Source organism: Manis javanica, chromosome 8, assembly GCF_040802235.1.
Source record: "Manis javanica isolate MJ-LG chromosome 8, MJ_LKY, whole genome shotgun sequence".
Taxonomy (NCBI): domain Eukaryota; kingdom Metazoa; phylum Chordata; class Mammalia; order Pholidota; family Manidae; genus Manis; species Manis javanica.
This window is the reverse complement of record NC_133163.1, coordinates 39,154,527-39,168,569: the sequence shown is the minus strand read 5'-3', so window position 1 is coordinate 39,168,569 and position 14,043 is coordinate 39,154,527. Positions and strand designations below refer to the sequence as shown.

The 14,043-nt window shown below is 36.5% G+C and overlaps 1 protein-coding gene across 8 annotated transcripts in view; it reads left to right on the top strand.

Annotated features, from left to right (window-relative positions):
- The window catches only part of SLC38A6 (solute carrier family 38 member 6), a 75,025-nt gene that overhangs the window by 28,061 nt on the left and 32,921 nt on the right, over positions 1-14,043 (top strand). For 4 of the 8 annotated variants that reach the window (XM_073242292.1, XM_073242293.1, XM_037006780.2 and 1 more), the window contains 2 exons: positions 3,190-3,242; positions 5,409-5,448. The exons of 2 other annotated variants lie outside the window; for them this stretch is intronic. In XM_073242292.1, the coding sequence (XP_073098393.1) occupies positions 3,190-3,242; positions 5,409-5,448 (93 nt within the window). The remainder of the gene's footprint in view (positions 1-3,189; positions 3,243-5,408; positions 5,449-14,043) is intronic. 2 more of the 8 variants (XM_073242291.1, XM_073242295.1) reach the window with 1 other exon arrangement.

The window sequence follows — 14,043 nt, the reverse complement described above, 5'->3', positions numbered from 1 at the left end:
ATCCTTGGTTCAAGGCCCTTCTGTTTCATTGCATTAAGTATATCATGCCATTCTCTTCTGGCCTGTAGGGTTTCTGTTGAGAAGTCTGATGTTAGCCTGATTGGTTTTCCTTTATAGGTGACCTTTTTCTCTCTAGCTGCCTTTAAAACTCTTTCCTTGTCCTTGATCCTTGCCATTTTAATTACTATGTGTCTTGGTGTTGTCCTTCTTGGATCCTTTCTGTTGGGGGTTGTGTGTAATTCCATGGTCTGTTCGATTATTTCCTCCCCCAGTTTGGGGAAGTTTTCAGCAATTATTTCTTCAAAGACACTTTCTATCCCTTTTCCTCTTTCTTCCTCTTCTGGTATCCCTATAATACAAATGTTTTTCCTTTTGTATTGGTCACATATTTCTCTTAGTGTTGTTTCATTCCTGGAGATCCTTTTATCACTCTCTATGTCAGCTTCTATACGTTCCTGTTCTCTGGCTTCTATTCCTTCAATGGCCTCTTGCATCTTATCCATTCTGCTTATAAATCCTTCCAGGGATTGTTTCACTTCTGTGATCTCTTTCCTGACATCTGTGATCTCCTTCCGGACTTCATCCCACTGCTCTTGCATTTTTCTCTGCATCTCATCCCACTGCTCTTGCATTTTTCTCTGCATCTCATCCCACTGCTCTTGCATTTTTCTCTGCATCTCATCCCATTGCTCTTGCATTTTTCTCTGCATCTCTGTCAGCATGTTCATGATTTTTATTTTGAATTCTTTTTCAGGAGGACTAGTTAGGTCTGTCTCCTTCTCAGGTGTTGTCTCTGTGATCTTTGTCTGCCTGTAGTTTTGCCTTTTCATGGTTATAGAGATAGTTTGCAGAGCTGGTACACGTGACCACTGGAAGAGCTTCCCTTCTTGTTGGTTTGTAGCCTTTTCCTGGGAGAATAGCAACCTCTAGTGGCTTGTGCTGGGCAGCTGTGCGCAGACAGGGCTTCTGCTTCCTGCCCAGTTGCTTTGGGGTTTATCTCCGCTGTTGCTGTGGGCTTGGCCTGGCTGGGGCTGTTCCTCCAAAATGGTGGAGCCCCGTTGGAGGGGGAGCGGCCAGGAGGCTATTTATCTCCGTAAGGGGCCTCTGTGCTCCCTGCTGCCCAGGGGGTTAGAGTGCCCAGAGATCCCCAGATTCCCTTCCTCTGGTCTAAGTGACCTGTCCTGCCCCTTTAAGACTTCCAAAAAGCACTCTCCAAACCAAAACAACAACAGCAACAATGAGAGAGGGAACAGAAAGAAAGAAAAAAAAAAAAAAAAGGAAAAAACAAGCGATTTTTTTTTTTTTTTTTTTTTGTCCTCAGGTGCCGGTCCCAGGCACCCGCTCACTGGTCCTGCTGCCCTGTCTCCCTAGCACCAGGGTCCCTGTCCTTTCAAGGCTTCCAAAAAGCACCCACCCACCGGTCCCGCAGGGAAGGAACGCTTGATATTCTTTGTCCTCAGGCACTGGTCCCAGGCACCCGCTCACCAGTCCCGCCGCCCTGCCTCCCTAGCACTGGGGTCCCTGTCCCTTTTAGGCTTCCAAAAAGCACTCGCAGAAAAGAGAAAAAAAAAAGGGGAAAAACGCGCGATTTCCTCTGTCCTCAAGTGCCGGTCTCAGGCACCCGCCCACCGGTCCCGCAGGGAAAAATGTGGGATATTCTTTGTCCTCAGGCGCCGGTCCCAGCACCCGCTCACCAGTCCCGCCACCCTGCCTCCCTAGTACCGGGGTCCCTGTCCCTTCAAGACTTCCAAAAAGCGCTCGCCAAAAAGAGGAAAAAAAAAAAAAGGGGGAAAAACGCGCGACCTCCTTCGTCCTCAGGCACCGGTCTCAGGCACCTGCTCGCCGGTCCCGCAGGGAGAATCGCGGGATATTCTTTGTCCTCCGGCGCCGTTCCCAGGCACCTGCTCACCGGTCCCGCCACCCTGCCTCCCCAGCAACGGGGGCCCGTCCCTCTAAGGCTTCCAAGAAGCGCTCGCCAAAAAAAAAAAAAAAAAACCGCTCCGGTTTCTCTCCACCCGCCGAGAGCCGGGGGGAGGGGCGCTCGGGTCCCGCCGGGCCGGGGCTTGTATCTTACCCCCTTCGCAAGGCACTGGTTCCTTGCAGGTGTGGATGTGGTCTGGATGTTGTCCTGTGTCCTGTGGTCTCTATTTTAGGAAGATTTTTCTTTGTTATATTTTCATAGCTCTATGTGTTTTTGGGAGGAGATTTCCAGTGCTCTACTCACGCCGCCATCCTGGCTCCGCCCTCAAGACTATGGTTTTTAAAATGCTTATTTTTACATACCTTTTGGTCTTGTTTATGAAAGTGTTGAGCAGTTTTTTGTTAATTGCAGTTTAAAGAAAACTTATGTACATCTTGAAAGGATATATTAAAATTTGCCTTCAGAAATGATGAGCCATATTTTTGACTCATACCTTGATTCAGTATGTGTTGCTATACCAAGACTACATCTGCTAGTCTGCTTCTTTTTATTATAAGCATTATAAGGTTAAACTCTTTTCAAACTATAGAATTATACAAATGTTTTTACTTTGCTTATTTTTACCAGTGGCATCACCAGTTAGAGCATGAAGCTATATGGGCTAAGGACAAATTTGGTTCTTTTATGAGCCATTTAATTTTCATTTTTTCTGTGACCACACTTCTTGAACACTTGGAGTGAAAATGTAATTTCTTACTTTTTTATGATGAAATAAGAAAGTTATACCCTATTGCTTGTGGAACAAGGGTATTGTTTGTATCACAGACATATTATTATCACTCTTGGTAGCCTGGAGAAGTGAATGTCTCTGTAAGTATGATACAACTCCCATAATTTAGCTAACTTTATTTACATATGCGGTTTTCAGAAATGTGCCAATGAAAACTTAACATTTGGACAGTGTAGTATGCAAGTATGTTTAGTAAGAAGTGGGGTTATTCTTGAGTCATTATTCCCTTTGATTAATGCAGTCTAGGTTGTTGTTAGGCGAACTGGGAATTTGCTAAGCTCTACTTATTCTAAGAGGATTCTATCCTTACAAACTGTAAGTCTTCCAAAGTTCCCAAAAAAGTGGTTACCTCTGCTTTAAATTTAGTGTGACTGCATATCCCACAGCTATAACATAGTAGTGGAATAGCTTTCTTTCCTTTAAGACTTGGCACACAAATAGTTTTGTGTAAAAGTAAAATGATGATTTCTCTTAACAGCTGTGACATCTTATGAAGATCTTGGACTCTTTGCATTTGGATTGCCTGGAAAGGTGATTTTTTTTTTCCTTGCTGTGTCCAAAATCCAGAGAGGCCTTTTTTCTTTTCATTTCTTATTTAAAGACAAGCATACATAAGAGAAAGAAATTAGGGGAATCAAAGGAATTGAAAGTGAAGAAAGCAGAACGATGGGAGCAGGAAGAAAAAGAGAAGAAATCTCTCTATACATCTTTCCTTAAAGTCCATCAATAAATTTAATTCAACACTTCGGTCTTAGTATTTTTTACTCTAATGAAGGAGAGCAATGACTTGAATGATTTTAAACCACTAACAATAGCCTGTGTTTAGTTTTCTTCATTAATTTTGATTGTATTCCTCAAAAGACAGGAGAAGAAAGAATAGAATTGAAATTAGAACATGACTATTTACAAAAAAATAATTAGATGATCTTATCATTTAAGAGCTGCACAATGCTAAAAGATTAGCTAGCTATCCTGTCATTTATAGGTGAGAAAATGAAGGCTCAGAGAAATGAAAGGGCCTATTTGTTCAGTTACTTAAAGCTAGTATTACATCATAGAACTCCAGATTCAAAAATCTTTTGCCTTTCCTCCTCAGTAAAAGAGAAATAAGAGCAATATTTATTGCATATTCATTTTTGATAGGCATACTAAACTAATTAAAAAGGTGGGGGAAACACTGTCTTCTTCCACAGAAGACCAGGAGTTAAATATTTTTGTTAGTGCTGTAGTACCTTTTATTTCCGAAGAGCTAACATGCTTCTAAAACCCATTTTCATGTTGGTTCCAAGCAGGACTTTTTTTTCTTAATTTGTGTATCTGTTGTTTGTGTTGTTTGCTTGTGTATTTTGTTTTTAACCTAAAAGAATACTATATTTGTAGATGGCTAAATTAACTTCAAGATGTGAATCTAGGAGGAAAAAGATATAGCTATGTATTAGGGGGGGAAAACCTGTATTTACATTCAAGTAAACTTTGTTTTTAAAGTACAAAAGGGAATATTTAAATCATAATATGTAGTCTCATGGTTTGGACCTAATCTTAATAACCGGAAACTTGAACAAAATGTAGAATATGTTACTTGAAGTTAGTGGGTTTTGTTAATAATCTCTGTTAACAATTTCTGTTTCCTGAAGATTAGAATTTTTGCTATAATCATAATCAATTTCCTGTTTTCAGTTTCACGAATACCTGTGATATTTTGGAACTAATTTTTAAATGGGTTGATATGGAAAGTTTTTTTCTAGAAAATGTTAGATTGGTGATGACTACATCTTCAAAGACATCTTGCCAAATTTTCCTATCATTAGCCTTGCTCTGCAAACCCAAAGGCCTCTAGGTCTCAATAACAGATTGTTTCTGGGATAGGCAAATGCTGTGTCGCTGATGAATTCCTAGTAGAGGTGGGTCTCAAGGTGATCTGTTCCCAATCCATGTAGGACTGAAAGATCGCAGAAAGCTAGTCAGCTCCAAACATATATCCAGGGTGCAGAGCCACCAAAATTTGAGTGCTCAGAGGCCCTACTGGAAGCAGAAAGTTTAATCATTTCCTCTGAGTACATCTGATTACCAAGAATGAATAAAATGTTGCCTTGAGTTTCCCAGGAATCTTGTCTTACTACCTCCTATTGTTTTAAACTAAGCCCACTTCATATTACTGAGTTTGAAACATTTTGCTTACATTTTTAGATCTGCAAATATGTGGGTTGTAGAGTTTTCTGTGCTCGACTTTATTAATCGCCAGGACAGGGATGTTCAGAGGCTGTTGTATGCCAAAGTAATACATTCAAAAGACTGTATCATTTCCTTCTGAGCAATACAGCATAGGCGCAGCACACCTCAGGCTGTCTCAGTCTGCCACTAAAGCAGCAAGGGAGAATGAAACCAGATAGATTCAATTTTAATTTTCTGGTACTTTGATAACCACTGATTACTAGCTTTTTTTTAAACACTTTTAACTGTGTAGAAATGACTGCCAAGAGAAGTTTCAAGTGTTTTTTATAGTAACCATGGAGCTATTAAAGAACGCCTTTTTATGTAATGATTTTTAGCTTTATATATACAAATGGCTGGTGAAAATTACTTTTCAATTTCTCTTCTGCATCTGTTTTTTAGGAATAGTTATTGGATTTTAATAAAATACTGATCTTTTTATATTATTTCCCCTTTCATCTTCTGAATACATTTGTTCTTTTGTAGATGGTGGTGGCTGGTACCATAATAATTCAGAATATTGGAGGTAAGCTCCAATTGAAAGTTTACTGCTTACGCATGGATGTGATGGAAATAATTTCCTCCTTTGGTGTCTTGCCTTACTAGATTTAGTTGGGAATATGAACCTCTGTAGATGTAAGTATCTTCAGAAGCTCTGGGCGGTGTTCTCATTAGTTTTTTTTTTTTCCTAAGATCCTTTTAGCAGGACAATAACTTCTAAATTCAGTTCCAGCTAAACCCTTGATTTCAATCTTGTTATTATTTCAACACTCCTCTCTGTAATTGTGATGGCAGTGAGGTAACAGTTTGGAAAACCTCTCTAGGTGAATCTAAACTATTTCCCCTCTGCTTTTGTTCTAATCATCCCCATTTGTGGATACTGCTTTAGAAGGAGTGATATTCAATGGCCTGTGAACAATCAGGTATCGGCAAGCAATGTCCTGTTGTAACCAAGAAATTTAAAATGACTGAGTGGTTTAAAAAACAAACAAACATGAGACAAATAAGAAGCATTCTCACATTTATTTTGTGTCTTGTTCCCACTAAAAAAGATCCCAATATTGAGAACCATGCAGAAACAAAAATTACTGTTTTTAAACAGTAATTGTATTTGCTGTTTAAATACAATAAATGTATTAAATACTTAAGTCCAAAATATGGGGATCATGTTTGTATATATTGTAAAGAATTTATATAGTACTAAACAGAGTCTTAATTTTCTTTTTTTCATTGACTGGAGTGCTAAATAAATGCTGTTAGTGTACAGGAAAATACACAGAGAAGGTTGACATGCACTTTGGACCTTATACAAGACAGTATGGTCTGAGGAATTTTAATCTTATTTCTTACATGTAACAGTCCAAAATAATTTAGAGATGACAGTTTTAATAAAGTTCAACCCTGATATTCAAGAGAGATATTTCACTGTATTGTTCAACTTACTTGTCCAGATCCCATCTTTAATAGGTTTCTTGGCCAAGGAAAAAATTATTCCAACAATAAACTGTACTTGCCGTTTTTTTGGAAATCCTGAGCATTCATGTTGTAATTCTCTGAATTTTCATGAAAAAAAAAATGTTGAATGAGGAGAATGCTTTCTTGGATGCCATACCAAATAATTTCTTTTTAACACACACAACTCTGCTCTCCACACTGGAAGGCAGTAACCAGTCTCCTCTTTATGAATCTGCCATTGATTTTAAGATCTTTCCTGGAATAATTTATTTTAGCAAATATGTATTGCTTTAATGTTCACTCATGATGTCTCTAATCTGAATTTGTATTTTCATATTTTCAATCGCTCATTATCCTCTCTATATGATTACTAATAACTATCACATTTTGTTTAGAGTAGGTTGAACTATTGTTGAATAGTTTATGCAGAATTTTCAATCCAGGAATTCGGATCCAAATGTGTGACCCTAGCAAAATGCTGTTGTTGTATTCCCTGTATCCTTCCCCTCATCCCTTCCTTGTTTTCTAATCTTGTGTATAATTTATTGTGCATGACTCTATTTTAGCACCTGCTGTACTAGATTGAAGCTATCTCTGTTTATGCTTTTCTTCCCCACTATATTGTAAGCTCCTCCAGGGCAAGGATTGTGTCTTGTTTCTCTTATACTTTAAGAATCTAGCACAGTACCTGGAACTTGATAAACTTTTGTTGAACTGAATAGAGCCACATACGATTTATATGAGCTATTTCCAAGGACTTTTTGATATTCTCATAAATTTATCAAGAAGAAGAGAAAAGGGGACTGCTAGACTGATCACTAGCTTTAAATATCTGAAAAGCTCACCATGAAACAAAAAAGTTACTAGACTAATTCAGTGTTGTTGTGGAGGGCAGAACTGCTTGTAATGGGGAGAAGTCTTCAGTGGTCTGATTGGTCAGTTGTCAGAATGTTCTAGAAAGAATTTCTGCATTTAGTCGCAAATAAATTGTCAGTTCTCCCAACTCTAAGTTTGCTGACTTGGCCTTTTAGTTTTAAAACCCTTTTAAACAAAAGTGACTTAGAAGCAGTCACAGCAATTTTTAATGTCCCTCAAATTCAGAGAAGCTGATAATGCTTATTTTAGTTCATAGAATAATGTTCTTATGATTTTCTTCACATTGATTAAAAGTTACCTTACTGAGAACCCACTAAGTAATAACCGAACCATATTTTCAGAACTTACTTTCTTTTGTTTTAGCCACATGTGCATAAACCATTCCTTTATTATAATAGAATTGGAAGCTTGCTCTTTTGAGCAGAACACTGGGTTGGTCAGGTACTTGAATTCTGTCTACTCCAGCCTCTGCCGGTAGCCATGTATCTTGGGGAAATCCCTCCCATGTTCTCCGCTTCTCTTCGTTGAATTGCTGGGGCTAGGATGGGAAGCAGGGAGTGTAAAGTCTCTTCTTACCCCAAAATTCAAATTCAAACTTGGCCCTTTGGGAAGCATGCTAGTTCCTTCAAAGCACTGAAATATTTTCCAGAAAAGTACAGTGGTGGGGGGTGGTTATACTTGGTTCAAAAGATGATTTGGTCTTTTTTTAGATATCTTTAACCAATCAGCAACTACTGCTCTCAAAGCTTTCATAGATGCAGTTCTTTGTCAGAAAAGGGGAATCTCATTGCTTGGAACTACCCTTTAGTGCATCCACTGAGTCTCTGAGGTTAAAGTCTAGGAACTCCAGCCTTAAAAAGTAGTTTCTTGATGGACATAGGTGGGGTCTGTGGGAGTCCTAAACAGCTACTAGACTATGTGTGCTTAAGAAGAAGCAGTATACTTACTTGTGAGGATCTTTAATATGTTGTGCATATGATGTAATGTTATTTCTTCAAAATGCATTTTGACCTCTTTATTAATTGGAAATACATTGGATATTTATAAGATGATAGGAAATATATAGCATGAAATTGAATTTTGACACTTCTTACATGACTGTCTGCATATAATATAGTTTAGACAGTATTTTTTTGCAAGGATGTTCATTAATAGTATAAATCATCCTAGTTTTTGCGGTGATTGTTCAGAACTGAAAAATAATGTAATAGATTCTGTTTAGGTCAGGTATCCTACTAGACATTTTAATTATCCTCACAGCTCCTTAAGCTAGATGATATCCCCATTTTACAGAGGATGAGATCAGTACTCAAAGGAATAAATAACTTGATTAACTTTACCCCTTAATAAAGCTGGGACTTAAACCTTGCTCCATCTGTCTACTTCTAAAGTCTTTATTCTTTCTGTAATTATATAGTAAATGTTTGAAAAGCTGTGAAAATATTTAATGTTGAGGATTCTTAAAACTCCTTGGGGATGCTTGTTTTCTTTACGTGACATAGTTTCTGGTAGAGAAACTCAATAAATACTATTTGTTGAATGTATGCAAGAATTAAAAAAATTCTTAAAAGCCTAGGAGTTTGCCTCAGAGAGACAACTTTATATACTATATGAATATATACTATAGAAACTTGAAAGCTCATAGAATGATTTGTAGTTTGGAATTATATAAAAATGAAAAGATTGAAAGTATTGGGGAGAGTTAGATCTTATTTTTATAAAATAGGAAATGAAGTTTTTGAAATCTACTGTTTTCAGATTAGGTAATCATATCTTAGATTAATGCTTCCTAAGTCTTTTGTTCTTTGTAACATTTAAACATGTCTCAGTTTTCTTGGAATTCTGTGCCCCTGAAGAATTTATGAGAACATTAGAACAGAGAGATCTTTAAAAGGAAAATGATCATGAATTGCTCTTGAGCAATATTTGTTCCATGGATCTTTCAGTAAAGACCCAGTTTACTTCCTACATCTTCATATTCCATTAATCTAAGAAATTTACTAATTGATTTATGTCCTTAGTACCTAGAGCATAGTAGGTATTTAGTAAGTTAATATATTTATTATAGGAAGAAAGGAAGGAATAGGAGGAGGCAGTAGAGAAGTCAAAGTCAGTGACCTGGGTTGGTACTCCTTTTAGGAGGAAAAGAGTTTAATTAACTGGGAAAGAGAAGACAGCAGAATATATAAATGAGCATATAGTTTTTTTAGGAAAGAATTTACTGTCAGAACTTCAAAAAAATATTTTTTTTCCAAGATCAATCAGGCACCAAATATTAGTCATAGGGCACTAATGTGATCTAACAAATTGGAAAAATCTACTGTCTTTGAATAATCTCTGAACTTTATGATAGAAAAGAAAACCTGACTCACTAAATTCAGCACTCTTATCCTAAGGTTATAGAAACCGTTGCCATTGGAAAGTGGAGAGCAGTATAGCAAAATACTACTTAAAAACAATTCTTGATCTCCTCCCAACACTAATAAATTAGGGGCCTGAAATGGGCCAGAGCTACTGAGAGCCCCCAGCTGCCCATTTCCTCAGGAGCTAGAGTGATGCTTGCTGAGAGTCATTGCTGCTGGGACACAAGGTCAGAAAAGAGGCATCTGGAAGTTTTAATATTTAATACTGTTACAAGCAAGAAACCCTATGTAGAGTTTGAATTTAGTGGGCTACCAGTGAAGGATTAAGAACTGCAATAGTAAACAAGTATAGGTAGTTTCCATCTAGTTCCTCTAACTGTTGTATTATGAGATTCTTTTCCTAAAAGCCTGAGGTTTAAGTAGTTTCACATTCATTTGGATTCTGACATAAACCATTCAGTAGGCTAAAATATCCCTAGAAATCAAACAGTAAACCCCAAGTCATCTTTAGTCAAGCTAGAGAAAGTCCTATTAACTCTTACAAGTATGTGATAACAGTGAAGGTAATTAATGTTATTTCTGGTTTCATATCTCACCCTTCTCAAAATGGAGAAAGATTGAGTGGCTCCTAGGGGTATGTTAAATTTTTATTTACTCACGTAAAAAATGAAGAGTACTATGGATAGTATGTTCTTTCCTTACTTGTTTAAAGCCCAGTTCTTTAAAGGAGATTGAAGATTGAATCACTGTGACATATTGTGAAAGGAAAACGCTAAATAGTAGTAGTCTTACTGAAACTCCTGATATTGCTAGAATGACCCAGATTTTCCAGTCTGGCACAAATGTACAAACATACTCTAGCAGCCTTGATTAACATCTCAGTTTGGGAATCTAAGTTTTAAGAGGAATTCAGCAGCCCTTTTATGTGTTCAAGCAACGTGGTTTCTAAATTTCAAACAGAAAGGTATAGATCATTTTCAGTTGAGAACTATAAAAATTTCAAATTCTCAGTATATTTCAAATTCATTGTTCAATATTAGATAAGTTAGAAACTATTTGGTTTTACTTTCTTCCTGTACCTTTTTTTTTTTTTTTTTTTTGGTACAGTGAAGTCTTTTCGAGCACTAGTTTGCATTGTCTCTTGGGAAACGCGTTGAGCATGCTGTTACAACGCCATCTGCTGGTCAGCTCATCTGTAGTCAAATTGCAGCTTTCTTGAGCCTGAATATTGTCCAGAAATTCTAGAAAGTGCCCTGCCTTAGAATAGGAGAGAGATAGGAAATTTGGGAGGAGAGTCTTTTCCACAAGTACTTCCTTTGACAAAGTTTACTGGTCACACTGTCACAAATTTTAAAAGGTTTGAAAAATAATGTATTTCTTAGAAATAATTTTTATTGAAATTTAATTATAGGATTCCCAGAATAGTAAATATTCTGGTCATTTTGTGGGCAAATTTGAGGTCTTGATAAATTATAAATGTATTTTCCTTGGGTTATGGGATAAAATGTTCCTCCAAATATTTTTACATCCATTTGTGCACAAATTAGGGAAATAACATTGTTTTCAGGGATTTAAAAAAAGGAAAACTGTGTGTGTACTATTTTGAGTAGAGATAACTGTCAGTGGCATTTGGACATTTAGTAGGGATACCAGGTTAGTAAGACACATTGAGTAGAATAAAACAGTTGCTACCCATGACTAGAAACATGTTCGAAGTAAAATTCAATCTTTCTTAGAACAGAAAAGCAAACATTATTTTCTCCCATAGTACATCTGTTTAAGACTGCCGACTAATCCTTTAAGAAGTTGCTGAACTTCCTCCCAAGTGCTGAAAACCTAATTCTGTTTTAAAAATAGCTGTATGTAATTCTATCTTCATATGTGTATTTTAAGTGTTTGACAAAAAGGATAATTATTTTTATAAACTAATGAGTTCTTAGGCCCAAATTTCAATTGAGGCTTTGTTTTTTGGTTTTGTTTCTTTATAGAAGTCCTGGGAAAAATAGTCTGTAAGGGCACAGGGTTTGTGGGAAGAGAGATTTGTTTTCATTTTAATCTTTTTTATATTTCAGTGTAGTGTTAATATCTCATATATGCAAGAGTAAGAAACTTTCTCTTTTAACTACAATAATAGCTGTAGATGCAGTAGAATCATAATGGTGGATGCAGTAGTGTCCTATCATGAAACTCCTTAGCTTGTCTGAGGAATCTTGGACTAATCACTTCACCATACCAGCTACAGGACTGAGGTGAATTACATTGCAAATATATCTCAAAGTGGAACGAACAGTGTAAGTGTTTTTAAAGCTTCTAACTAACGTTCTGTGTTATAAAAATGTTTTCTTTTCTTTGAGCCTAACTTAAACTCAGCATTTAAAGGTAATTTGTTGTTTAAATGATGATTAAGAAAAAGAATAATTCCAGGGAGTCATCCTTTTGATAGACTTCCCTTATTTTTCTTCACTATGGAGGATTTCTTATTCACTTTACTTTGTGCTTTCCCATAGCGTAATAGTTAATCGTGCCAATACCTCACGCCAGGCTGGCTCTTTCCACTGTCACTAGGTTGGGCAAGTTACTTCTTTGTGCTTCCATTTCTTCATATGTGAAATAAATAATGTCTACCTCATAAGTTGTGGTGAAGGTTAAATGAGGGCATAATTTGTAAATCACTTAAAATACTGTCAAGCATATAACAGGCATCCAAAAGCCAAAATATTTCACTGTTACCCTAGTTTTGTCCCACCTAGTCCTTTCCCCTTTTCTCAGATATCTCTCCTTGCAACCTCCATGCTCCCAACTTATGTGTTTCTCTTTTATGATTCGATCAACCAGTATTAATACCTTACTACTTGCTATTACTTAATCAAATTTTACTCTGTTTTCATCATTCCTAATATAACAGTTTCTTCTCCATGTGGTTTTTAAAGAATACTTTCAACTTAAGTGTTTTGATGACGTTGACAGCTTTTTTTGTTCCCTTCCCAGGGCAATTTCCATTAAATGAGTTCCATTAGTTATGTTTAAAATGAAGGAGAAAAGAATACCTATTTAGTTAATGTGGTGAAGCTAAATGATTTGTAATAGTTGCATACCTGTCATCAAGGTCTGTCTTCTAGCACTAATTCTGGCTTTGGTGGTGTGGAGGCCAAAGCGACTTAACTATACCGGTGGCCCTTATGGATGACCTCGTTACAGTTGTTAATTCAGAGTACTGCATGGCGTGTCATATGTTAGGAATCTATGCTGTGTATCGTTGTCAGCAAAAATCATTTACAAATTCTTGCTTATGGCCTGTCTCTAAGATAAGACTTTAAACACTTCCTTATGTCATTAATAGAAGACATGAGACAAAAGGTGTGACAGGCAGCTGTTTGATCTAGTGAACCTTTTGGTTGAAAACAATGGATATATGAGCTTTCCTATTGATACTGTATCTTTAAAACTTTTCTAGTTTATTGTATTGAGCTGTTTTTTTATGTGAATTTAGTTAAGATATATTTTCTAACAATGTGTATTTGGCAACCTTTTTTATTTCCTCTGTGTATTATACATAATATAATATATGTAATATCCTATATATTATACATAATATGTTCAGTTCTTACAGGAAAGTTTACCTGTGGTTAGGAAAAAATAATTTCATGAAGAGGTTGGTGTCTTTCTTTGTTTTGCTTGCTTAATCAGTAGGGTTTTCTCCCCCATCGTGAACTCTGTGGTTTCGTAGCTTTTAAAACAAACACCAGCATTCTATAAGAAAGAAGCAGTATTTGCTGGTTTTAGTATATCTTGTATGCTGAGATCTTTTTTTGAGAAAGAAACATATGTTTGGTGAGTTCATGTTTCTTGAAATATACATGATTCTTCAGACTGGAATCTAATGAAATAGGACTCCCATTTGAAAACCAGAGTTAAGGCTACAACAGAGGATAAAAGTGATCAAATGATTAGCCAGGGGCTAATAGAAATTCTGAGAAGAATGACAGATTGTATATTAGAAAGAAATATGATCTTGTATTCATTGAAGCTTTTTACAGCTAAAGATCTAAAAGAAATAATAGAAAATTACTGAAAGAGATGAATGTCTGAAACTTTAGAAATGCATGTGGTGTTGGATTAATCCAAGCAAGAAACACTGATGGGTGGATAGTATGTTATATCATGTAGGAAGTCTGCATTCCTTGTTTTCAGGGTACTTCTGTCTTTTTTTTTTTACTTGCAAGATTAATATTTAAGTAGCTGTAGGCCAGCTTCAGAAAATTCAGTTAATGATTTTCATCATCACACCATATGTGTATGATTCTTCGGAAGAGGTAAAGTATTATAAACAGAGACCCCCAAGTCCTTGAGTACGGAAGGTTAATCTAAACCTTCCTTCTGTTCTGCACCGAATTGATAGGATTTTTCTTCGAGAGAGTATGAACGAT